The sequence below is a fragment of the Colias eurytheme genome, chromosome 5 (assembly GCF_061535395.1).
Source record: "Colias eurytheme isolate Ceu_HAF_F1 chromosome 5, ilColEury1 Martin Lab GWU primary, whole genome shotgun sequence".
NCBI classification, from domain to species: Eukaryota; Metazoa; Arthropoda; class Insecta; order Lepidoptera; family Pieridae; genus Colias; species Colias eurytheme.
In genome coordinates this window covers 1,970,214-1,983,588 of record NC_142984.1, presented here as the reverse complement: position 1 = coordinate 1,983,588, position 13,375 = coordinate 1,970,214, and the positions used below count along the sequence as shown (strand labels likewise).

The 13,375-nt window shown below is 32.5% G+C and overlaps 1 protein-coding gene and 1 long non-coding RNA gene across 2 annotated transcripts; one reads left to right on the top strand and one right to left on the bottom strand.

The window, feature by feature from the left end:
• Positions 1-611: 611 nt before the first annotated feature.
• On the bottom strand, positions 612-2,320 carry LOC149908304 (uncharacterized). The gene is made up of 3 exons (XR_016456714.1): positions 1,976-2,320; positions 1,501-1,676; positions 612-1,096 (listed from the first exon to the last, which is right to left on the bottom strand). It is a non-coding gene; the product is annotated as an uncharacterized LOC149908304 (long non-coding RNA).
• A 1,851-nt stretch (positions 2,321-4,171) lies between these two features.
• On the top strand, positions 4,172-13,045 carry Lsd-2 (Lipid storage droplet-2). Its single transcript, XM_090101723.1, has 6 exons — positions 4,172-4,299; positions 4,712-4,832; positions 5,533-5,765; positions 11,376-11,562; positions 11,871-12,005; positions 12,611-13,045. The coding sequence occupies exons 2-6, from the start codon at positions 4,712-4,714 to the stop codon at positions 12,841-12,843; spliced, it is 909 nt and encodes a 302-aa protein (XP_089957849.1). The 5' UTR covers positions 4,172-4,299; the 3' UTR covers positions 12,844-13,045.
• The last annotated feature ends 330 nt before the right edge of the window (positions 13,046-13,375 follow it).

Here is a 13,375-nt window from a genome sequence, read left to right as displayed (position 1 = left end):
AGAATGTACTAGAGATCACATCGGCGTATACCCGAACGAGATGGCGAATCCTTACGTCAATGTTGCCAACTATTACAAAAACTTTTTATCCGAAAAACTGGCAAAATATCTATAAATGTTTGGGTATTTTTTTGTAAGATAGGTTTATGAAGAAAAAGACAGATTTGAAAAGATTTTGTTATTTATTAACTTAACTAGCGACCCGCCCCGGCTTCGCACGGGTGCAATGCTGATACTAAATAGTAAATACACTACAGAAAAACTGTGAACGTTGTATATAAAAACATAGCGGCCCGCTCCGGCTTCGCACGGGTATAAAATATATAGCCGGGCGGCCGGCCGGTACAAGCGCGGATCCAGGGGGGGGTCATGGGGGTCATGACCCCCCCCTGGGCCATGTGCACGACCTAAGTGGACCACTAATTTAATATTAACTTTTGAAATTAATAAAGTAATATTGTTCAACATGATTTTTTATTAACTTTTGAAACATAAAAGTAATATTATAGAACAATGAAATCAATTTCAAACGGAAGAGAATATAGGTAACAAAAATTAGAGGAAAAGTTATTTACGATCGATCTGAGATCGGGATTAAAAAAAAAACTATAACTGCGGAATAAAGTTTAATGGTAAAGTTGTAGGTATTTAAAATATTTATTACAACTTTTGCTTTTACAAATTACTTCTCGCAATTAACCACAAATATCGAAATATCCCAGTTCATATATTTTTTATAAAAAAACAAGGCTAAAGTTTAGATATCATTTATTTTCAATCAATGGTAAATAATAATAGAAAATACAGTAAAATTAGGACAAAAAAGGTCAAGTGCGAGTCGGACTCGCGCACCGAGGGCTTCGAACAAACCTAATTGTTTTATTATGTTGTATCTTTAAATGTTGCTTGTAGCAATTTTTTCTTTGTCTGTGCTATAGGACGTGGGGAGTACTAATATGCTGAACAGTTCTGCATTCTTTTTCTTTAACCGCCACGCCCAAGTCCTCAATACTGCAATTTTCTTTTTTCTTTGCTCGGCTACACGTTCTTTATTTATTAATTTTTTTCTTAATTTGATTTTTCTCGGTGTTTCCACCTGGAAAAAAAATATTAAGTTATTTTTTGCAAACTAGAAACAGAAATATAGAATAGAAAAAAATCTTTAATTAAAAAGTATTACAATAAAACAGTTTATATATTTGGGGAAATTAAAGCATGTATTATGTAGTTCAAAACTATGTTACAGGCTTTAGATTCCCCTCACAATTTTAGTAGATTTGATACCTTTTCCAACTTAAATAATTTTACAATTTAAAAAAATAGAATTTAAGACCAATTTAAGACCACACAGATGTACCTAAATAAGACAAAATATACCTCTATAAAAATAAATTAATAACTTGTTTTGTTTATTATGTAGACGTAGCAACAAAATCGGTCTATGAATATTTAAACTACACCATTTAAATCCAAACTAAACGCATCTCAAAAATTACTCACTGTTGTAAAAAGTGTTGGAATTGCATTGGGCATCAAATAGGTTTTTTTTTTTCGTTTTTCGAAAATAACGCGACTCAAAATGTATAGAACATATTCTGTGACTTTTTCCTGGTAACCAGTTCTTCCTTCCGGTAGCTCGAATCCATCTGTTTAATGTACTTGTTTGTTTTGGAAACCTAAAAAACATATTTAATATTAAAAAAACATTTCACGATTTTGGGGAAAATTTTACCCTGTACTGGTATCCCTTATGTTAATCACATGATTATACCATAAATTTGAAACTACGTAAAAACAAATGGCGTCCTGAACAACAAGAACACTTCGTAATTTAGTCGGATAACACAAAAAAATGTTTACGTCTATTTCGATGAAAATATTATATATTTGTAGATAATTTCACATTAGAGTTAATGAAAATGTATCAACTATACCCAGTTCTATAAAACAATATACTTCAAATAAGTTTACTTACGTGTGAAAGGTAATATTTGGTAATCTTCGTTCCGGCCGATTTTTACAACCAATCACACTACAACGCACCATATTTTCACTTAAAGTCGGATTAAAACAGATCACTGTCAACGTTTATTAAACTTTGAAGTCACTTAACAGCGAGAAAAAACAGAAAACTAGCAAAACAATGGACTGTAGCCGCTTGTTTGGGACAAACTGCCTTTGTCCCCAACAAAAGAAATCGCATAACATGAGAGAAACAAAAAACAATGTTTCTGTCTCGCTTGCTCTTAGCTTTATAGTCATAAGTGTATTTCTCTCACGCATTACTTGTCATTTTAGTGCCTCCTCTAGTTCATTCTCCCTCTACGCCACAAACTTATCTGACCCGGTGGCAAAAACTGGAACTACGTGCCGCCATTTTGAAATGTCACATTTTCACAGACTTTTCATACGGAATATTTTGTTTATAACCACTCAAGTGCTGAACGACCGGGAGCCGGTCGATCCACATTCAGGGGCTTGTGCGTTGCGACCGGCTCCCGGTCGATCAACAGTCGTGGGTTTTGCGTTCGCTTTATAAAACGGTCTAATAACCTTCCTCTTTCTAACTTATATGACATGTTAAGGAAAGAACAGGCTAGCTATAAATCAAGATAACAACATAACCACATGATTTAAGTGGCCCACTTTTCATGACACATTGAGTAGGTAGTTTTTTGTACAAAAAAATAAACAAGGAATGTGTAAAAAAAATGTATGGGAGGGTATGATGTTTTTATTTTCTCGTAAGAAGAGTGTAACAAAGGATCAATAAATATTAAAATCTCACTGAACAGCTGTTTTAATTTTTTATTAGCAGACAAAATGTAACAAAAATTACAAGGGTACATTTGCTTTGACTTACAAGTTGTTTTTATTTATTTAAATGTTACCATGTTTTGACAAGGCATAGACTATTTTATTATCTATGAATATACATATATACTTGCAAATGTGCTAGATAAAGGAATCTGAGATAATCGACTTTAAAAAAATATTGGACCGCCAAAAACCCCAACTGCGGCGGCACCGGGAGCCGGTTCCGCACAAGACCCGATTTTTGCAAAATGGCTCCCGCACTTGAGTGGATATAAAAGAAAGCGACATCAGTGACACTGTCACCGGGTCAGATAAGTTTGTGGCACTATACATGATGTAAGTAATGTAGGTCAGAAAATAAGTACATACACACATGAACAAGTAGTGTAGTGTGTACGTTGTGTAGAATGTAGAATGTATCAATATTCAATGTAGATGTAGATACGGCCTTAGCGAATGATGAGTTGGTGAACGATATTATGTAGGAACTACGTGACTAAAACCTCGTTCATAATTCTGTAAATGTTGCCAAAGTAGGAATTAAAAAAAGACAAGCTTTTTATTGTACTAACTACTAATTTCTCTGTACTAGTTTTCTACCTATTTAAAAATGCGATGGGTAACAATGTTTATTACAAATACCTATATATCACAATTATTGGAAAGCGGTACCATTGGCACACAGAACTATGCTTTATTTTGATACGGAGTCGTAATACGACGTTCAATTTGTTGTACTAAATAAATAAATTGAGTAAATTTCATCCCGCATAATTACATTATGTTATGCATAGATTTATAAAACAAAAGGGAAAAGTCTAATAATGGCAATTCATTGTATGTATGAGTGAATGACAGATCATTGGATAAGAATTTGCAGAATTAATCCTGACTAGCACTGAGAGCTATGCTAAAAATACAAATAAGTTCAAATAGTTTAGTGTTTCAAAATTAAAATACTGTACGAATTATAATGACTGTATTTATAATTTATTTACTATCATCGGGTACTACTCAAGCTCTGTATAAATTTGTACCTTTAAATAATTTACAGTTTAAACCAATTTTTTTATAAATGAATTAAAAAATACCTAGGTATTTAAAAATCATTAATTTAAGTCATTCGAATGTCCAATAAATTAAAATACCTACAGCCTAAAAACAGAAATCTCGAATTTACGAAAATGTATCGCTCCAGCTGGTTGATGACCTCTAGAACTCATAATCTAATCAACCCTCAGAGGAATTAACCAGGAATAAACCTATGATGATTCAGCGTTCACAGTTCATTCACGATTCACGAACTTTCATGATTATTCATTTCATTTCATTCAGTTTGTGTTCATTTGCGAATTAAGTTGTGTTCTATAAAAACATTTCTGTTAATTTTATTATTCCACAAAGTTTTAATATATTTGCGAGTTCATAAACGACATCCGTAAACTATTTTATTTTTTACAACAATAATTATAATATAACGAGGTAAGTTATTTTGTTACTTCAATGTGACCCCTTGTACATTCTTTCCGGTAATTTTCTAACTATTCATGGGCATAATATTCTGTAACTTGTTTCAAATCTAATTATGTTTCGTACTGCAACAATTTAATTGCATTAAAATGGACGTCGTGATCTGTATAACCGATGTGTTTTTCATAATTACCCTCGAATAAATTATTTATTACAATCGATTCAGTTCATTTCTTATTAGTATTGAAGTCATCCACCATTTTAAATGATTATTAATTTATCATCCTTTATTTTTACTAGGAATTGTATGTTCTTTTTCAATTATTGCATACAACATCAAATACTACCATCATTTGGCATACACTACACATTACTTAGTAATATTCTGAATGATTCGTAAATAATTTTAAAATATATTGTACAGATGGCGACAGAAGTAGGCACCCCTTCGCTGGGACAGTTGCAGTCAGTGCAAAAGGTCATGGCATTACCCACAGTGGGGGCAGCAGTTGGTCAAGTTGGTGCATTATATAGTAGAGTCAAAGGTAATTTAAATGTACATATCTATACTATTATTATAAAGCTGAAGAGTTTGTTTGTTTGAATACGCTAATCTCAGGAACTACTGGTCTGATTTGTAAAATTCTTTCGGTGTTAGATAGCCCATTTATCGAGGAAGGCTATAGGCTATATTTCACCATGCTAAGACCAACAGGAGTGCAGCAATGCAGGTGAAACCGCGGAGCACAGCTAGTTTCTAATATAGTTTGTGCCTATGTGTGTTATAGTTTGTGCCTATGTGATTATCATAATTTGCAGTTACAATTGTGCATTGGTAATTTTTGCTATCAATTTATATTTTTAACTAGGCTAATGATGCTAGAATGTTCCATTGAGATGATTCAATGTAATTTATTTTTAGACTACCTGCATTTATCAGAAGCTAATAAAAAGAGTGCATGGTTTTAGAAATTTCTTATTAAATTGATAATCAACAAATGAACTCTTGAGAAATAAAGTTAAAAGTTAAATAATTATAATGTTGTTAATAGCAAGATTTTCAAAGTGTTTTTAAAGTACTACTGTTTATGTGTGGTTTCATCCAGTTAATTTATAGGACTATTGGTTGTAGCATGATCTCATGTAGCCTAAAAACCTTCTATAAATGGTCACTTGTTCACAAAGTAAGCATATTTATCTAAACAAACTCAACAGTTTGGATTCTAACATGCAATCTGTGTTCAGGGGCACATTCGCTATTAGACTGGGCGCTATCCACCGCAGAAGCGAGTGTGACCCTCGCAGCGAACACAGCAGCTCCCTTTGTCGCTGCACCACTCGCTGCTGGTGACGCAAGAGTAGCTGCAGCTTTAGATCAGCTTGAGAAGCGAGTGCCCATTGTCACTGAGCAGCCGAAAGTTATTGTAGAAACTACAAAACAAGCAGTGCTGTCAAGGATTACTCCACAGTTGAATAAGGTTAGTGTCTATATTGTGCCGTTAATCTCAATATTTTAAGTGAAGACTTTAAGTGTTTACAAATCATTTTAACATGGATTAATATTGACGACTAGCGGTCCGCCCCGGCTTCGCCCGTGGTACATATTTACGTTTTCTCTACATAAAAACCATCCTCGTACTTCAAGGAATATAACAAAAAAAGAATTATCGAAATCGGTTCAGCCGTTCTCGAGTTATGCGCTTACCAACACATTTTGCGATTCATTTTTATATATAAGAAAGAAGAAGAAGAAGAAGATTTAACATCAGTTCATTAAATAATAATCATGATCTTTATTTAGTTCTCAAAATATTGGTTGGTATATATAAACATAGAAAATATGGTAAAAGATAATGTTGTGAGAGACTGGAGTTTGAAAAAGACTTCATTACATGTAAAAAAATAGTTTGAAGTTCATAATGCTATTAGAAAGTTTGTTAACATCAAGATTTAATACCAAATATCAGAATTGTTTAATAATCATCAGATTAAGTTACTCAAACAAAGTTTGCTTATAAATTTGTACAAGTGTGTTCCTTATTTTGCAAGTATTTTGCTTACTAGTTAGTGCTACATGGATAGATTTTTATTGAGTATTAGATAAACATGACCTTAATTAATATGATATAACATTTATTATTTAAATACAGTAGAAGTAATCACTTAAAATGGCTATGCCCTAAATGCAAAAATTGATCCTGTTTATTGCATCTATAAAATATGAATGAATTATTACTGATGCCAATTAATAATTGAAATGAAATGTGAATTATAATCAGCCCATTTTTGCTTTCAAGTTAAATACTTTTACTTATCTAAGCAAAAAAAAAATATAGTTACTTGCTTTGCAGCCACAACTTATTTTAAATACTTGTATCGTAATTATAAATAATTTGGAAAATCCAAAAGTGCACGCCTCATAATTTTTTTTTAATAAATATTTATTAATTATTATTTTTGTTTATTTAATAACAATTAAACCACATCGAATCAGACCCTGAAAAATGAAAGGGTTCTATTCCTGAGCATACTCAAGCGTAAGAGAAAAAAAAAGACTCGATTAGTAAAGTATTTCGGTCGCTATCGTGTTAACAAGAAAAAGGATCCGCACATACAGACACACGGACGTCCAAGACAGAACTTTTTTAAACTGTTTTTTAACTAGTTTAAATAACAAAAATGACATCAAAAATATCATGAACGTTAAAAATAGTGTTTTTTCTTAATATGTGTGTGTATGTATTATCTTACAAGTGCAATGTATGATACATAAAGACATTTTAAGTTTGAAAAATCAGATGTTTTGCGCGAAGTGACAGTAGTACCCACCTCAACGCTTCGCTTATGAGGCGTGCAATATATGTATGTGTCTATTTATCGAAATTCATCCAAAGCCGTTCAGCTTTACACCTAGAAAATGTTGAATACAAAGTACAAACTAACACATTGCTACTTTCACCTTCTGTATTAGGATACAAGTATGAGTAAGCACATGCTCCTTACACAGCATATTATTTTAATTAGCTTATGTACCTACATACATAATATACTATTTAATAAAATTAGATTTTACCTACAGTCCAAAGTCCACTAGGCTTCTGATGCAAGCAATTATTACAGTTGTGCAACTTGTTTTTGGCGCATTATAATATAGAAGTGTAAACAAGTTTACCATATATTATGGAAATGATATTTTAATACATTCTTTTTATTTATAATTCATACATACAGAATAAATAGGTAGGGTCATTGCGCCAGTTCGCGTCCACTTAGTGCAGTTGGTAAGTTTGAAGGAGAAAATAAAAATGTTCCAGAACAAATTTCAACGCAAAATTTATGTAACGTGTTCATTACATAGTCTATTTTAAGATTTACTTTCAATTGTGTTGGAAATATCATGTGGTTTTTATTTATCTAGACAAATAGCAGAATTAGGCGTTTTACCCAGTTCGCGTCCAAAAATTCCAGTTTGCGTCCACCCGTGGACCAGTTCGCGTCCACCAGCTTAGAAAAGGAATTAAGAGTGTATTGGGTGATATTTTATCAGATAAATGCAAATAAAAATTAGATTTTAATAAATTATTTATTTACGAATATAGTTATACAATAAAAACCGGCCAAATGCGAGTGGGACTCGCACACCGAGGGTTCCGTATTAACCTGTTTTTTTTTCATATGTTTTAACTGTAAATGATTATTTTTTCAATGTTTCCCTTATTTGTGCTATAAGACGTTGCTTCGTACCAAACTTCAAGTGTCTGTGTTCACGTAAAGTACCCTGTAGGTTTTGATTCCCTTGCGAATGTCGAAATTTGCAAACATTTGCAACATAAACGGCTGTATCTTTTGATTGCTTTGGCTTATAAGTTTGATTTTTGAACTGCTTCAAGGGACCGTAGACTTGAGTATTCAATATAAATTTCAGCTTTATACCTCCACGCATTACTGATAAAAAGGGTCTTGACAGAAATACAGACCGGCAGACGGACATACAGACGGACGGATATCAAAGTGATCCTACAAGGATTCCGGTTTTTCCTTTTGAGGTTCGGAACCCTAAAATCAACATTATTATTAATATAATTCACTGTAACGAAACTGGAAAAACTTATTTATATTTATCTTCTCATCATTAATAGAACTAAAAATTAACAAAAAACAAAGTTACGTTATGTAAATAAATAATAATCAGTTCTATTAAGATTACCTACCTACCCTATTTTTTAGTTTCTAATGAAATTAGAATTAAATTTCTTTTTTGTTTATATTATTTTCTTAACCACAGACTTATTGACTCTCATTCTCAAAGATACTAGTCTCATTCGTAGAATACCCATTTTAAAATGAAAAAATAGCATAAAAATTTGCTAATTTGAATGAAAATTTAAATTATCAACTTTTAGTCTTAGTCAAAAATTTACAATCTATTTTAAATTGCATATTTTAACAATTGCTACGTAATGAAAAACAATGTGGACGCAATATGTTCTATTGTTATGCACTATAGGTATAGTTTGCGCCCACCGTGGACGCAAAATGGAAGTTGTACAAATTCGGTGTAGTAATTCGCGTCCACCTTATTTTAGCTATTAATTGTAAAAGAAATAAGCAGATTCATAATCCATACTATTCCATGTTTTGTTAGCAAAGTAAAGAAACAGTTACATATTCAAAAATTCACATTTAACAATAAGATACTTACCGTCAAACGCGACGCTGCGCACTATTTTTTTCTCAAAATCCCGCGCATTTTAGCTCTCTCGTTTAATTGCCAAAATTAAATATTTTTTTTAAATAGGATAGGAGGTGCGCAGGCATATTTTGAATATGTGTGCATGTCTCTTATACATTGAGGTATTATCGGAAATTTTTCTTATTACAATTTTACTTAAAGTATACTTATTTTCGTGAATTTTCTAAAAGATATCCGCAAAATGGACGCGAATAGGCATGTGGACGCGAACAGGCGCAATGACCCTATATTACTAGAACAATGGTTTTAAAATAACAAGGTAGTGCGTATATATGTATATTAACGTCATGAGATATAAAGAAATCGAGAAAATTTGCTGTATTGTTAGTATCGAAGATAATATCGATATTTGAAAGTCATTTTTGTTGATTGTACCTAATGATTTTAGATATAAAAATTATCATTGTGACGATATTATAGATATGTAGATAAAGCCTATAGGTAGAGGTAGGTATATTGTAGACGTTAATCGTAATCAGAATACCTTATTTGAATATATCTAAAAGCAAAAATATATTAGGTAGGTAGGTATGTACTGAAGTACTAAAATAAACATTTTATGTATTGATGCAATCAAAAAACTTGTTTCACCATACAAGGTCATAAGAGAGATAAAAATAGAACTACCTATTTATATTTCAAAAGAGGAAAGTTAAAATAGAATATCCATAGAAATTGACATAGAGTTGATCACAAAAAAAAATAATAAAAGTGCTTATTCATCCCGATATTTTTTTTTATTTGCTGTTAATATCTTTAATTCTTCAATGCCTATTTAGATTTTACGGGACTTTCACAGCTGGATACAAGCTAGTCTTCAGTAGGAATTGGTACACAATACATTGTAGACTTAGATAGGTACGTATTGTATAAAATTACCATAAGTTTACATAATGTTTTAACATTTAGTAAAGAATGGCACATACCGTTTCGTTACATATCGTCTCGCTTGCACGACATCGGTTTTTTTTTATATTTTTTAAATATTAGAGACTAGTCATACCTTGAAACAATTTTACATGTATATTTTTGAGCCATATATGGATACAGTGTTAATGAGCATTATGCAAACGAATGTACCAAAAAAGACCGTTTCCAGTTTAGACGTGATTCTCGTCTTATTTCAAACAAAATATCAACAACTGGCACAGATCTAATTTCCACATTCAAAGGTCACGATAAAAAAGTAAAGTCAATAGGATGCATATTATCAGTATTTTTTTCAAACCGTTTTAGTCGATTAGATACCTACATTATACAATGGAAGTGATAAGAGCGCACATTGACCCGGATCGGTGGAACCTTCGAGATATCAGCCCTTTGTGTCCTTTAATATTCAGGGTCTCCCCATGGAAAAATGAATCTATCAATAGAAACAATATAGAAACAAATGAAATCTACACTAATATTACAGAGGAGAAAGATTTTTTGTTTGTATTGAATAAGCTACAAAAGTACTGGACGGATTTTTATGATGTTTTCACAAATAGATAAGAAACATGGGCAATTTTTTACTTCGTGGGTTAGCCCGGGCGGAGCCGGGACGATCCTATACGCGTTGTCCAATATAAAAGTGAATATGGACAGGCATATGGACAACAAAAATCATAATTCTGTATTTATAGGTACTTTGTAGTTATTAAAAACGTCTGCGGTTTTATCGATTCGTAATCGTAATAATCGTGTTTTGAATAAACGCAACGTAACAATTTATCACAATGATATCAAACATTTCTAGAACAAATATAAAACATTGGATTATAAGTTTTATTTTATAATTCTTAGTATAACAATTTACTTGTACCTTAAACCATTACTAACTTGTTAGTTTAACATTAATTTGTTTGTTGACCAGTTTAATTTGAAATTGTACTCATTACATCCTGCCAAGGACAAATTCACAGATTTTTTGTACAAACAACTATTTAAATTGTTTTGCGCAGTTTCTGTTCTTGGTTCGCCGATTATCATTAATTAACGCATAAATTCTACAAATTAACAATATTTGGACACACTAACAAAAAATTTCTAATTATACGTACATAGCTTATGAAAATCTCAAGTTTATCCGATATGACTAAAACGTAGTTTATTTAACCTTCCTTATAAATTGATCAGAAAGAACCCCAAACTAAAGAAACCAGCATCCTTACAACATTATTCCCATACTATCATAACACTTACCTTTTCCTTAGTAGAACCACAGACTAATAATAATATACTACGTATACAAGTAGAACTAACACAAGCCTGTTCTATTGTTCTACCTTTCCCCTAACACTAGTACTAACAATTTACACATACCAATAATTTAAAGGTAAATGTCACCAACCAGGTGTATGGAGCGCGTGATGCGGCAGAACAGCGCGTCAAGTCACTCAAAGAGCTGACCTGGGTGAAGGCAAATGCTCTATTGTCTACGGCATATGGCCAAAAAGCAGTTCAGGGTGTGGACAGTGGTGCAGTGTATGCTATGAGACTGCTGGATCATTATCTACCACCTGCTGTAGATGAAACTCCTGGTAAGAACCTAACTTTATGTTTTTCAAGGAGTATAAAAATATTTTTTTGTAATACTTACAAAGATTTTCTTCAATTGTTAGATTATTGTGCAAAAGTAAAACACTCATTTTTATCCGACTTCATTCTCAATATACACAAAAACAATGTAAGATGCTGTGTCTAAACTTCTTCCATTTCATAATTGTCCAAATTAATTTCCGCCATTCCAAATTTCTCGAATAGTTGAACACCATTCGAACAAAAAGGGAAATTAATAAATAAAAGTGTCTAAAAACATCGAAGAGTTCAATCTAACGATTACTTCCAGCTGGCACCGAAGTGATAGCCTTCGAGAACGACCCCACACTGCACACGGTGCAAACGGTGCGGCGACTCGGCGCAGTAGCCGCGCGCCGTGTGTGGGCCAACCTTGCTGCGAGAGTCACACAACTAAGAGCTAATGGTGAGTGACATATGTAGTGTAAAGTGGGAAGTTATAGGGACATAGACCTTCTAGATAGTTCTTTGAGGAGTAATGGTAAGTGAAGCAAGGGGCATGATGTGCTTGGGAAGCTTGGGAGCAGGTAGAATTTCTTGGGAATTCTTCAGGGATAAACCAATATATAGGAGAGGAATTATGGAGTTTCTAGAGAGTTCTTTGTGGAGTATGGCAAGTGGTATTTAGAAAGACATTACACGGTGCGGCGGCTTGGCGAGGTAGCCGCGTGCCGTTTGTGAGTCAACCTTGCTGCGAGAGTCACACAACTAAGAGCTAATGGTAAGTGTAAGGTATCTTGAAAGATCTTCCTAATCTTTAGGCATAGGACATGTCTATGTCAAAATTTGACAGCCTTATTTATGTTTCAGCATTTCCATGTCCTTGCAAAATTTACTCTATTACTTATGTACCACCATAGATTAGTTGCCTACATGGTGATGACTACATTGGCATTTTATAGTGTTAAATTAATAGTTTTACAGAGTGTCACAAATGTTAGCAGTCTTGTATCCCAAATATCCATTTGGATATTTTACTTACCAATTTCTAAAATTCTATTTACATTACAGGCATCGAACTGGACGTCCGTCGCTACATAATGGCTCTGCTCGCAGCGATACACCTCGCCAAAGTGACAGGCGAGCAGCACTTCAGGGAACAAATCATGGACGAGAAGAAACAGCAAAAGTCTGCGGAACCCGCCAAAAATGTCCCCCCCACTAAAAACGAAACACCCACCGCTCCCCCTACTGCAGAAATTGTAAAATCATCCCCCGAAGCAAAATCAGAGGGAGACCAATGATTCTTATAATCTTTTCTTATTATTTAATAATTATAATTATTATTTAAGTGTAACCACAATGAAGATATTATACTTATCTACATTGTTTTGGTGATATTTTATTACTTATAATGGAAAATGTATTCATATATTATGATGAGACTGATCAGTCTTTGTATGCCTTTATATGTGATCTTTGAAATATAAGCTTTTTTATTTAAAAGGTTCGTTTCAATGAAAATCCCATTTTAAAATAAGTATTTAATAATACCGATATTTCATACATTACTTATTCTATATTTGTTTCACAACAGAATTCATTTAACAATAAGATAAAATGTTGTTCGTTATTATACATAATATAGTTTGGATATTTCTTTAATTATTATTGGCATCCATTACTTGACACTCGTTAATAATACTTCATGAATAATAGCAGCACAAGAATATTTTATTATATAGAATATTTTTAAAAGCTGCCATTTAAATATTAAATAATTATAAAACTGAATTATTATTCGATATTTAGTAAATAACGATAAGTAAGACTTTA

What these genes read in the sequence shown, in the direction of transcription:
- Lsd-2 (XM_090101723.1), top strand. Translation starts at nt 4,712, where the DNA reads ATGGCGACAGAAGTAGGCACCCCTTCGCTGGGACAGTTGCAGTCAGTG. An exon ending in TGCTGTAGATGAAACTCCTG is followed by an intron (nt 11,563 to 11,870) that starts GTAAGAACCTAA and finishes GATTACTTCCAG; the next exon opens with CTGGCACCGAAGTGATAGCC. An exon ending in CACACAACTAAGAGCTAATG is followed by an intron (nt 12,006 to 12,610) that starts GTGAGTGACATA and finishes TTTACATTACAG; the next exon opens with GCATCGAACTGGACGTCCGT.